Below are 13,634 nucleotides of genomic sequence, written 5' to 3'. Positions count from 1 at the left end.
CAGAACTCTTTAACATTGAAAAGGGAAAGACAGGACCTTTTTCATATCTGGGTGTGCCCATTCATTCTTTGTCTGTCATCTGTCTGTCTGTCTCTCTCTCTCTCTCTCTCTCTCACACACACACACACACACACACACACACACACACACACACACAGGAATACCACTTTCAAGGACCTTTCCTTTCAACGTAGAATAGAAGGAGGTGCTAGGGATTGGGGCTTTCTCCTAAAATACATCTCCTGCTGAGATGTGCACAGCCGTCTGGTGGGGTCAGGGTCACCTCAGCCCCTCACACCCACCTCTGTCCCACAGTCTCACTCACAACAGCAGAGACAGGAATGTCCTCATGGGACTCAGATCTCAGGATGTGAGATGGAGAAGGGGATCGACCAGGGGCGGTATTTCATCTTGTCCTCAACTCTCCCTTCTGACCAGTGTCATTCGGGAACCGGTAACTCGGGGGATTCTGGGCACCAAAGTCACGTGCTTGAGACAAAAAAGGCACTGAGATGGGTTCCTGAGGTCAGGGAACAGAGCGTCACGTGGTGACCCCAAGACAGAGGAGGCGGGCACACTCCAGCCTGCATCCCCCACACACCCACTCATTCATTCATTCACTGAACATTCACTGCATCCTTGCCCTGCACTACTTTAGCTGGAAATGCAGACCTAAAAGAACTAGGCAGGGACCACGCTGTCTTGGCGCCTGCGTCTTAGTGGAGGAACACTGATGAGAAGTAGGTTAACGAGACAGTTGCAGAGAGAAAATGTCCATCAGGCTCTGGTTTACTTGCACTGCCGATGAAAATAATCAATAAACATCTATAATAGGAATAGAAAAGAGGTTTTCTTGAGCCAGACTGAGGACCATAGCCCGGAAGACAGCCTCCCAGATAACTCTGAGGAACTGCTCCGGAGAAGCACGGTTTTCAGCACAGTTTGTCTTGTCAGAACAAAGAACATCAAACAAGTCAGGGTTTAAAAAAAAAAAAACAGATCGGCACGTACACAGCGCATCAGTAAGGACTTGGCCCCTGAAAAGGGAGTCTTATCATGGAAGGAGGACCAGCATTGGCGTGCAGGAAGGGAGGCATTCAATCCTTATTTTTAATGTGGACATTCCTTACTTCTGGTCAATGTGCCTTTTTCCTTAATAATTAAAGCAGATGTACAATGTATGTTTGATAGGCCACACACAGGCTGTTCTAGCTAGCGTAAAATTCAAGTTAACTCGTGTACAAGCCAGAATGACCTCCCCGCACCTCAATATGTGAAAATTTATTTTATCAGCATCAAGGCCAGAGAGGGAGATTCAGGATTGAGAACAGAGTTGAGAGCAGAAGGTTTGGGGCATCAGCGGTGCAATAAGCCAAGGGGACTTTTGAATGTGATCAGAGGCAACAGTATCTGAACCCATTCGTTCAGCCCCTACTAAACTCTCTCTGTATTATGACCTCAGCTTTTCTCAAAGATTGTCCAAGCAATCAGCCGCTACATTTGTGATTTTAGAAAAAGATATTCTTTTAAGATGTTGTTCACCACATCATGTAGTGTCCCCTACGTAAAGTTAAAAATGAAGCATCTTATGGAGACCTTGGAGGGAGGAAAAAATTCCGATATTCTGATCGTGAGAATTACATTTTCCTTTATCTTTTTGGCTGCCAAGAATCTCAGAGGAGAATCTGAGTCTCAATTATTGCAACTTTATCTTCCCGTGTTTTAATTTGGAGAGAGTGCTTACAAGTGGTCCAAGTGCCCGCTTATAATCACACAGAATGGCTCAAATCCCTATTTCCTGCTGCAAGAGGTGTGACCTTGGGAATGTTTATTAACCATCTGAGCTGGGTTTCTCACCAACATGGGGAGAGTGATAATTGATAGGGTTTTAATGAGATAATGTACCAAGTTCCTTACATAGAGTAAATGCTCCTAATATTACCCTCTTTCTTATTGCTACTTCCCGATTTTTGTCTGGTTTATATTTCTCTATTTCCTTGTACATTTCTTTTGTTGTAAATTTTCTCAAATCCACTGTAGAAAGAGATAAGTTATATAATTCTTTTAAGTTCCGTTACCCCCCTTTTGGCATAACAAGATCTGAGTGTAGGATAAGAAAGCTTCGGGCAGCTACTTGCTCAAAATAAAATCTGTCCATGAACTCAAATAACTCTTATGCTCTTTCTCCAGCTAAATAATGCCAGTTTCTATAACCTCGTCTTGTATACTTTAATGAAGTTTCCTTCAGGGCCTATGTTTTCCACTCACAGTTTTTGATTTCTGAGTGTAGAGGCAATTTTTAAGAATCACTTTCTCTCTTCTAGATATGCCTTTTGTCCACTTTCTTTTCATTTCTGAGACAGCACTCACTCACAGCTTTATATTCCAAAACAGAAAAGCTATTAATGACTCTGTCAGTTAGAAATTGACACAGCCGAATCTTTTGTCACCCTATGTTCCTCAAAGTAACAAAAAAAAAAAAAAAAAAAGGATATACATAGCAACTTGTTCCTTCCCTAGAAGTGATGGGTTTTTTTGCTTTTAAGATTCTGTCTCCTTCTGGAAGGTTTTGTCTTTGCTAATATGCTATAATGCATATTAAACAGATTAAACACGCAGGGCTATTCCAAGATTTAAAAAATAATCAAAGAACATATCACTTAATTCAAAAAATTTCCACAATTACAAGTTATTTAAGTCAGAAAGCAAAACAAGTAAACAAAACATCATTGTTGGATCCTCGGAGACAAATAGGAAACAAACCAGCACATGGAATCTCACTTCCTACTGAGCAGAACACAATGTGATCAGATTGTTTCCAGCGGCTCACACATTGGCTCACTCACTGGACCTACTTTTTCAAGGGTCAATTAAAATCTATGCCCAGCATAGCCCATAACTAGGTGCCCTTGATTACAACCAATAATTAGAAAATTATAATGTTACTGAAACTGTTACCGATATTCTTGTGGTTTTCTTACCCATGTCTATTACCTATCACCAGTGTAAGAGAAGATAAAGGATATTTGAATTACTTGATGGGATGGAGGAAAAACTGGGAAAACGTTAGTGATACAGTTAACTTCCTCACCATCCATCAAGTGGGAGAGCCTGGAGAAAGAAGGGAGATCTCTGTCAGACAAGATTTGCCTGAGAGATGAAGAAGAATTGTGAGGTTGTAAAACATTGGAATCACTGTCTAGGAAGAGAGTGGTCTTTTGTCCAGGGCTATTTAAAAACAGGACAGATGCTCATCTATCTTCTACAGTTCAGATGTGAAGGGAGAATGATTAAATTTCTTCTTCCAGCCGGATGAGTCTATAGTGTAAACTAAACACGCGTGAAGACCTGGGGGAAACACGGCCACAAACGAACCACGCATTGGGAACCAACTATCCGCCTGCTGCATTCCAGAAGCAGCTATTGTGAGCCTTTGACAATAACACCTGTTTAGGACATGACAGCTTAACGTTTGATGTTAGCCTTCTTCCTAGGTAACTTTTTGTCTATTTTTTTCACCTCTGCATTATCTACTACTAACTTATCACATCGTTCTGTATCTTATCTATTTGTATTAGTCATCTTAAGCCCTTTCTGGAACAAGAAGGGACATAATTGAATAAAATAAATTCTATGAATTAAAGTTTTTAGCGCTTTTCTCTGTGTGTGCCAGATGTCATGTAGTTCCAGCAGGAAACACTGGCCTCAGGGCCTTCATGGTTTAGGGCAGAACACAGACAGGTCAACTAGCAATAATGCAATGAGAATCCTTGCAGGGCAATGGGATTCCTGTGGGATAATGGAGCACAGAGCCCCACTCTCTTGGCAGTGGGGAAGGATGTAAGGAGAGGTTATAGCAGAGCTGGTGCTGGAGCATAACCTCAAAGCAGAATATAAGTCCTGCCTGCAAGTATGAGTGGGGAGGATGTGGGCAAAGCTGGGGTGGGGTGAGGGGAGCGCAGTCTTCAAGAAGGAGCAGCATTGAGGCTGCCCTTCCAATACCAGGCAAATATCATGATTCCAGTCTAGTAAATTATTGACAAATGTCTTCCCTGACTCATGTTTCCTTCTGTGCTTTTTTTGTTCCCACCATGTGGACAGTGTTCACTGGTATAATTTGACAGTGTCTGGTTTCCACGGAATTCTAATAATAATACCACAGCAGAAGTGTCTTCAACAAAAGAAAAGCACTCTGTAGTCTTTTTCGAGGCCCTGACTGACACGACATGGATAAAAATCCCTCAGCCTCAACATGAATGCAAAAATATCCCACTCAGGTAGTAACCTGACAGATAAAAGGAGGTTTATTTACCCAAAAAGCAAAAGGAAGATTTATCCAAAAATTGGTAGATGGGACACCTTTCCAGACATGCCAGCCTGTTCAATGTTTGCATCCTCAGTTTTGTAAGAGGAAACCTGGAAGGTCATGACTACAAATGATTTGTAGGTTTGCTGTTGAATGAGTTCAAGTGTGAGTCTCTGGGGACAACATGAGGGGACCCTTGGCCATTGCGGGAGCCTGGCTGACTGCCCGGGACCTCCGTTTCAGTACTATTGAATATTTTAGTAGTAGATTTCTACTTATTGAGCACTCACTATCGTAAGAGCTTGGCTTGCAGTATCTCATTAAATTCTGACAGCAACCCCTTTACAGATGAGGAAATAGAGAACTAGAGAGATCAAGTAAGTTGTCCAGGGATACACAGCTTGGAAACTGGGACGTGCTGCTCCAGATTTGCCCATAGTTTGGTCTAACGCATAAGATATACTTGATTATCTCATTTAACCCCAAGTAGTCATTTTTAATCTCCATGATAATACTGTAAGATACTATTAGTGCACATAAAGTACGTGTAAACCGAAGAAAGGTTATGCTGTAGCAACAGCCCTCCTTGTTTTGGAGGTTTTACAAAGGTCTCTGAACAAAGCACCCTGGAGGATGTTGAGGTTACTGGGATCCTCTTGGAGCTGGCCTGAAAAGGCAGGGTGCCTGTCAGGTGGCTGGGCTGTCCAGGTTTCCTGGGCTCAAGGCTGTGCCTGTCTTCCTGAGAGGTGGACTGGTTTCCAGGAAACACTGTGGCCCATCTATTTTCATACTGTTGCAGTGACTAGCATTTTTTTTTTTTTTTTTTGCTTAAAACATAGGACATATGGTACCAATAGTGTGATGAGATGCTTTCTGAAGTCTGGCTTTTCCACCAATAGTAATTCCATGGTAACCACCAGTGGGGCTAGAAAAATTCCTAACAAAAGACTCAGATAATGAATGAATAGGCCCGCCATATGGCCATTAAGGCCCAAGACTCCGAATACCAACGCCGTGCTTAATCAGGTTAACAGACTCTTTACAAATGCCCTGGTCTTGGAAGACGGAAAAAGTATAGGCCTAAATTACTGCTAAACAGACTTATATAATCTGAAGAGCAGACTGGTGCTGGGGTCTGGTCCTTGTGGCTGGTAAACAAAAAGTCAATAACTTGCATTTGATTGATGTGTATAATAAGCTACAGTCTCTGGGACCTAAACTGCATGATTAAACACATTTTAAGACCTTAATCTTCTCTTCTTGAAAACAAAAGTTTTACTGTTATACAACAGCATGTACTTTTATAGCCAGGAGCCCCCAAAATGTACATTTAAATCCCAATTGTAGTATACTTTGATGAAGTCAAAATCATCCTTGCTTGTTTCACAAAAGAATCCCTTGTTCTAGGGCTTCCCTGGTGGCGCAGTGGTTGAGAGTCCGCCTGCCGATGCAGGGGACACGGGTTCGTGCCCCGGTCCGGGAAGGTCCCACATGCCGCAGAGTGGTTGGGCCCGTGAGCCATGGCTGCTGAGCCTGCGCGTCCGGAGCCTGTGCTCCGCAACGGGAGAGGCCTCAACAATGAGAGGCCCGTGTACCTCAAAAAAAAAAAAAAAAAAAAAGAATCCCTTGTTCTAATTACATAGGATGCCCCTTTCCCCATGTTTTCAAAGCTATCTGCCTCCAAAACAATCGGGTCATTGCTCTGCCTCAGCTCAGCTAGTTTTAAGTGCTCCATGTTGTAAACAATAAAAAACATGCATTTTTTTCCTCCACGGATGCAATGTTTTCTACAATAACATTGGCTCTGAGGGAGACATGGTCCTCTGAGATTGGGTTTTAGTGAAAACGGTGGTGTCTGAATATTACTAGGATATCTGAGATCCTTATAGGAATTTCAGGTGGTCCAGAGACATTCTATAGAGTGAAAAAGCTGTAAATGGAGAAAAAGTGACTTACCCAGCAGGGACCGCCTCTAATTCTGAGCTGTGTGTAGGGTCTTGAATGCTGCAGGGATCACTAAAATGTGCAGTGATAATAACCATCATTTACCCTAAAGAAGGGTAAAATTGGATCCAATTGAATTTATGCTGGAGAACTCAAGAGATGACACTTCGTTTGGGGGCAGTCACACCTCCAGGGCCATTCTGCAGACATTCCTGGCCTTCTGGCACTAAGCAGGCTAGAGGAGGCTGAGACCCCAGCAGAGCACAAATGCACGGCCCCTTGGTGAGTGTGCATTTAGTTCTTGCCTTCCCGGCATGAACCAGAGCTACAGCATTGGCCCCGAGGAAGACGCTCTATGTCTATTTCAAATCTTCCTAAAAGGGCTGCTCTGTCCCAGCTGGCTTCCCCCAGCACATCCTCCCTTCCCTGTGCAAACAGTGACTGATGGTGTAGACGGCATCTCCCGCCCCTGCTGACTGTCTGTTTACCCCCGACAGAATCTGTACCAGAACAGGTTCTTAGGCCTGGCCGCCATGGCATCTCCATCCAGAAACTCCCAGAACCGACGCCGGTGCAAGGAGCCCCTCCGCCACAGCTACAACCCGGGCCAGTTCCACAGCATGGCCGTTAGGACCGGCCCCCATGGCGCTGTCACCATCCCCCGCTCCACCAGCGACACCGACCTGGTCACCTCAGACAGCCGCTCCACACTCATGGTCAGCAGCTCCTACTACGACATAGGGCACTCGCAGGACCTGGTGATCCACTGGGACATAAAGGAGGAAGTGGACGCTGGGGACTGGATTGGCATGTACCTCATCGGTGAGTAGAACAGCACTTAGTGCCACGGAAATAATGGTCTTAGCAGCGTGGTTTGGGCATCCAACAAGTACATTAATTCATGATTCACTTTTACAGATGCCTTACTATTTCAGCAAACTCGATCATTTCATTAAAACGCACAATTCACAATCAAATGTGTTATACACAAAATTCTAACACACAGAGGACCACACATGAGGCTTCACCTGTCAGCTCTATTCAATGGAAAAGAATCAAGAGACAGCAGGACGAGGTGTGGCTGAACACAAATGTCATTACCATTTGCAACTATAGAAGCTCTTCTGCTTATGAGTAAGTTAATATGAGAAGCTCGTTTTCAAATCCATGTGTCTGTAAGACCAAAGCAACACCGTATACGCAACCAAGGTATGCACGTGTATGTGGGGTAATTTCACTTAGTTTTCAACATAATCGTAGACCTCTTTTCACCTGCTCTTTCAAGATTCTTACTGCTTTGTATTCCAAAAACATAATGGGTGATACAGACAGCGAGAGCAGGCACACCACAGGCTAAGGAACAGTTGCGCTGGCTGAAAGGAGAGTGACTGGAGAAAACAAATCTCACAAATTTGAAATTATGAAGAGAAATTGGCATGAAAATGTATTTCACCTATTTTACGTGGTGGAATCAGATGTGGTGAAAATTGACACATTCACGCTGGTAAATCCACAAGTGAAGGTTGTAATTGTTGGTGGGGTGAGGGGACGGTTCAAGTTCAACAGAGGCCAGGCCTTCTGCATTCAGTCTGTACAATGAAACGTTTGCACATTCAGACACACAAATGCCAGATTTAGCATCATTGACTATCAAAGACACCAAAGGATTGTTACGAGTATTTTGCAACCCGGATCATCTTTATGATAAAATTCGGGGGCTCTTATCTGACTAACTAGCTGTCAGGGAAATTTTTTGGGGTCTTTTGAAGGTCTTGCAATCAGTTTGGTTAGTGAATTTATAATACACACATTACTGTAAAGATGGAAAAACATAATTTTTGAAATTGTTACACAAATAGTGGTTACTCAACTAAATTGGACTTCCAAACAGGTAAAATTTAATTGGCTTTAAAAATAGTTCTGGAATCGGTGTTTGAGTACCATCTGTCTCAAACAGAGCCTGCAAAAGAACAGACCACCAAGCACATTTTGTTTATTCCATATTGTTTTAAATTTGGTTCGTTGTCAGTATTTCAAAAAGTAGAGATTTCTCGCTGAAATCCACCTTTCTAGCTTCTTGTGCAAAAGCTCTCAGTTTGGCTGACTGATCCCATAATTCCTGTGGCTCTAGTGGGCTAGAGTCAAGCATTAACTTCCCCCTTTTGACTAGCCTGCACCTTCAGTTTTGTCACAGGCTCCTCGCCACCTATCCCTACTTTAATGATGATGGTTACTTGTTCAGCACCTTAGGCAATTAGATTTTTGGCCCCAGATCTAGTTTTGAAGCAGCTCTTCACAGCTGTACCTTCCTGCAGTGGTGTCAGTGGCATGCATTTCTCGAGTCAAGGAACAGCTGGAGTAGAGCATGGCAGGCGGGGAAAGGTGGATACCTTCATCCATGGGGAAGGGATGGATGGATCTGGAGTTCAGCCCTAGATCCAGGCTGCGGTGTAGATCTGGGATAATTGGCCCTGAGAGTAGAAGAATTCACTCGTGGATTGGGTGTAGAAAGAAAGCACCAGAAGGTCCCTATTAGAGAGAGAGGCAGAAGAGGAACTCAAAAAGGAGATGGGAGCGTGATGGAGAGGTAGGATGAGAATCAGGGGACCACGTCATAGAAGACGAGAGAGAGGGTGTCTGAGGAAGGAAGGGATGGTCGGCGGGATGAAGTGTCCGGAAGCTCCATGAATGAACAAGATCTGGTGTTAACATGACATTTTGACTGAGACAGAAGTAAACATGGTTCATCCTCTGAGAATCTCAATTTGACAGTTTATTCTTCTCACAGTAGCTGCACATATATAACTGTGAAGTGATTTAATGCAAAATGCCCACGCTTTCGGCAGAATAGCATTTCAAAAGCAACTTCCAAATCCACAATTCTCCGTGAATCTTAAAAGTTCATCATTGGTGGGTCCTTAGTAACTGACCTTCTGGATTTGCCGTGCCTTGCCAAAGAGCAAATCATAGAGCTCTGTGATTTCATCTAATCTGTCATTTCACAATTGAGGAAATGCCAAGTCAGTGGTTCCCAGTGCCACACAGCTGCCTACCCTGGCAGCAGACCCCACAATGACCATGAGGACATCTTGGCACATTTGGGTGCAATATCACGTATGGGCCATTCCACATCAGTGGGCAACCTAAATGTCCCCGTGAGGCCAGGTCTGTGATGCTTTCAGCTCTGCCCTCCAGAGCTCTCCGGACAAACGTGACTTTTCTCCAGCCATAGTGAATGAGATATCTGCATTTGGAAGGGGATGTGTGGCCCTGCTCACTGACACTGTCACCGAGTCACCAGTGCTGTCTTCAGCCAGGAACCCAGCAATGGGACAATAAAAGTATTACCATTACTTTCACAGTGAGATTGCATTTGGTTACCCTCACTTATGGAGTGGTTCCTGAACTGGAGGAGCATGATGAAGTTTTCTCTCCCCTAGTGACACAGAAAGGGGAAAGATCCTGGGGTTTCAGTGACAGCTTGACCTGGCTTAGAATCATACTCTACCACTGGCTGGATGTGTGGCCTCAGCCAGGTATAGTCACCAGAACTTCAGCCTCCTTCTTCAAAGTAGAGAAATAACTTTCTCAGGATCATTGAATGGAATTGATGAGATACTGTGCGTTTACTGCCTGTTGATCAAAATATGCGTCTTGATTTAACTTGTCAGGTAGCTCTAGTCTCTGGATGCATTATGGCAAATTACCCTAATTCCCAGGCTTCATTCAGCCTAACCATGGCCCTTAGACGTGTGCTCAGTTGTTTCAGTTGTATGTTATAGACAAAAGCTTCTTACCAAACCCACAGGGACCTGGAAAGAGATCTTAATTGTCAGTAAACAGGCAGAAGCTTGTGATTTGGTCAAAAACAAGTACTTGGTGGCAGATTCGCTAGTCATCAGTATTCCTAGGAAATAGTTTTGCAATTATTCATTCAGTAATGCCTACTTGACTTTGACAAGTAAAAGCGAATTATCTGTGAGTCCTATATTTAGTGTTAAAGATTCAGCGCACTGAGGGAACAGTATTGTATAACTGGGTTAGGATACATAAATTGAAGAATACAAGACCTCTAACCATAAGAATGCTAAATTAATTAGAGCAGATCTATTCAAGTATTTTCACCTCTTCCTTTTACGTTCCAGTATTTTAAAGACTTTAATATCTTAAAACCCTCTTTAGGATGATCAGTTTTTTTAAATAGCCATTCCTTTGACTCTGTTGGAAGGAGCCCTTATTAAAACTGCTGAAACATGAAGTAAGTATGCAGTTAAAATTATGAAAATATAATTGAATAGGTAAAGTAGGCATAATATGCTCATAATTCGCAAAACTAGCCTTCTGATAAACTTAGCATTTTAATAAATCACATCATTATTATACCATGCTATACCATGCTATCCCTATACCATGCTAGAATTTGCTCAGTAATTTAAATCATAATGAAGCTAGAGTACATTCATGCATTTAAATTTCAACAAATCAAGAGATGATAACTCAGAGCAAAATTAAGATTTAAAATTTCCTAAAATGGCATCTTTGAAGGATTTCCGTAGACTGATGCCTGAGGACATGTATTCTCTTCCATACCTTTTGGTTGCCTTATCTGTGTGAGGTTAGAGATTATGGTCTGTATCAAACTGATTATTTTTTTAATTTTTTGAGACTTCTGTGACCTATCCCTGTTCAATGTTTATAAATATTCCATGTATGATCATAAAGTGTATTTTTGTTGTGAATAAGGTTCACTCTACCTATCTACCTATCTGTCACCTATCTAGAGATAGACACTATCTTATATAGAGAGAGATATAGATATCTTATACATAGATATCAATATATACAAAGGTTTAATATACATGTATATAATATTTATATATAAATATTTTTATGTTATATAAATATACAGTGGTAACAGTTCCCATAGAACCATGCAAAACAGGACACAATTCGGATATGTACAAGTTTCAGTTCATAGGGTAACTCACAAAGCAAGGATCCTCTTTCTCTCTCCCTCTCTCTCGTGTGTGTATTTAAGTTCAGTCACATAAATTGTATATTCTAATTTTCTGTCTCTTCCACTTTTTGAATGGAGTGTCTCAAAATCACTAGCCAAGAATTTTGTTTTAATTGATTCATCTATTTCTACCTTTGCTTCTGTAAGTTTTATACTTTGCAGATTTGATGCTGATTACTAAGTGCACGAATGTTCATGATATTTACATCTTTTTCCTCTACAGTTTCTTACAGGTTATTAATACAGATCTGCCTGTGCCCCTTGTGCTATTCTTTGCCTTGAATTTTGTTGGGTTTTTTTTTTTTTAACTATTTAAGGCTGGTAGTCTCTCTGTTTTCTTCTGCTTCATATTTACTTGATTTGTCTTTTCTTTATTTTCAACCTTTATCTTTTTTTAAGTGTAGCTCTTTGTGTGTGCTTTTTTATTCTGATCTGGGTGTCTCTGACTTTAAATTGGCTAGAATAGCACATTTATATTTATTATACTTACTGTTCTATTAGGACTTATTTTTGCCATCTTTCTTTAGATTCTTTATTTACTGTGTTTTCTTTTTGTTTCTTTGATTCTTCTTTTCTGCTTTCCATTAGATCTGTTGATTTCAAAGTTATACATTTTTTTATTGTTCTTATGGACTGCTTTTAATCATAGTCCAGTGGGTCTCAATCAAGGGTAATTTTGCCTCCCAGTGGACATTCGGTAATATCTGAAGACATTTTTGGATGTCACATTGTAGCGGGTGTTTCTGGCATCTGCAGGGTAGAAGCCAGGGATGCCACCAAACAGCCTATCATACACAGGACAGCTCCACCACAACAAAGATAACAGAGTTATCCAGCCCAATATATCAACAGTGCCAAGGCTGAGAAGCCCTGTCTAGACTACCATATTCACCCCCATTTATTTTTGTAATCTCATCAATATCTCTTTTTCCAACAGACTAGTAGTTCATCCAGTGTAGTTTCATATTCCTTTGGTCTTCCAGGACTTTGATTTTCCAGATATGGACACTTTTCCTTTTATCCTCAATATCCCTTAGTCTTTCTTGCATATTTTGGAACTTTTTGTCTAGAAGTGTTTCTCAATCAGATCTCCAGCTTCCTAATCCATTTTTCACCAAAACTCATACACTATAGTAGGATAATGCAATGATGGATGAAGGCGTGAATATAATAGCCACATGAATAGCACTCATATCCTACACATTAGTTTCAGCGGATTTCAGTTATCACTCCATGGGGAAATAGTTCTATGGTTAAATAAGGATGGGAAAATCTGCCTACTTTGCCCCACTTTAGAGACTCACAATATATATTAAAGGTTTGAGAAGCTTGGAGTAAGCAGCACACTTTACTTGGTATAACCCAGCATTTCCTATACTTTCATGAGCAAGAAACACTTTCTTATTTCCCAATATTTGCCTGTCAGGTGTTCCACTGTGGAAAACCACACATTAGGAGTTATGGGAAGTTACAGAATAAGTACAGAAACCCAACCCTTGCCCTTAAGAAGCATTTAATATGCTGAGCCTTAAAATGTAATGATTTAGGATGAAAGCTAAACTTTTCTCTCTGGCTAGACACCTGCACACAGAAACTCCCAGAATGCTTCCTTACGGACATCAACTCTTGAAGAACTGAAGTTTTTCTTGTACATCAGGCACTCTGTTAGAATATAGAAGAGCTGAAGCTGTGCTTCCTAATTATGGCACAACCAGTGAGAATACTTGTGTTCAAATAAACAATCTGAGGGAAAAGCCACAGAAAACAGAGTGGCACTGATTTTTAGGGCCTCCCCTGCCATTTATCCTTAGATTCCCTTCCTAGTACAGGAGAACAGAGATTCTACATCCTTGGCTTTGTACTGTGAAAGGCAAGTAGATTCTCCCCAGATCTCCTGGCCTGCTATTTGGTAAATCCATAGTCTAGAGATAGTGGGAGAATCCTTGGAGATTTTTCTGAGATTGGTTATCAGAAGGCACCAGTTGCTCTGCAAAATGGAAGCAATGTTGTATTTTTCCTGTTGGGCTTAGGTATTGGGTCAATTCTTCGTTTAATTGCTTCTGTGCTCACTTGCCCATTCTGTTCTCAACAGCAATAATCTTTGTTGTATACTCTTCTATTATAGATTAAAGTGTAGGAAGCACAGCTCTAGTTTTCATTTTGAAGACAAAGCAAGATAAATACTCCTGGTTTCTTAGATGTGCTTGTTTCTGTAAGCTTCACTAGAACTTTGTGACTCAACATTTTGCAAAGATCTTTTCTCTATTGTAAACTGTGGAGCAGGAGGTAGGATTCTTCATACTGGAAGAAAAAAGTATCATCCAGCAAATGCAGTCTTTTTTTGAGAAACTTAATACATCTCTATAT

General features: G+C 41.6%; 1 protein-coding gene across 1 annotated transcript in view; it reads left to right on the top strand.

Annotated features, from left to right (window-relative positions):
* Nucleotides 1-6,753: 6,753 nt before the first annotated feature.
* Nucleotides 6,754-13,634, top strand: part of HECW1 (HECT, C2 and WW domain containing E3 ubiquitin protein ligase 1) — a 253,203-nt gene continuing 246,322 nt past the window's right edge. The window contains exon 1 of the mRNA XM_065883673.1: nt 6,754-7,072. Coding sequence (XP_065739745.1) covers nt 6,784-7,072 — 289 coding nt within the window. The 5' untranslated portion in view covers nt 6,754-6,783. The remainder of the gene's footprint in view (nt 7,073-13,634) is intronic.

This window comes from Phocoena phocoena, chromosome 9 (genome assembly GCF_963924675.1).
Source record: "Phocoena phocoena chromosome 9, mPhoPho1.1, whole genome shotgun sequence".
NCBI classification, from domain to species: Eukaryota; Metazoa; Chordata; class Mammalia; order Artiodactyla; family Phocoenidae; genus Phocoena; species Phocoena phocoena.
This window is presented reverse-complemented; position numbering and strand designations above follow the sequence as displayed.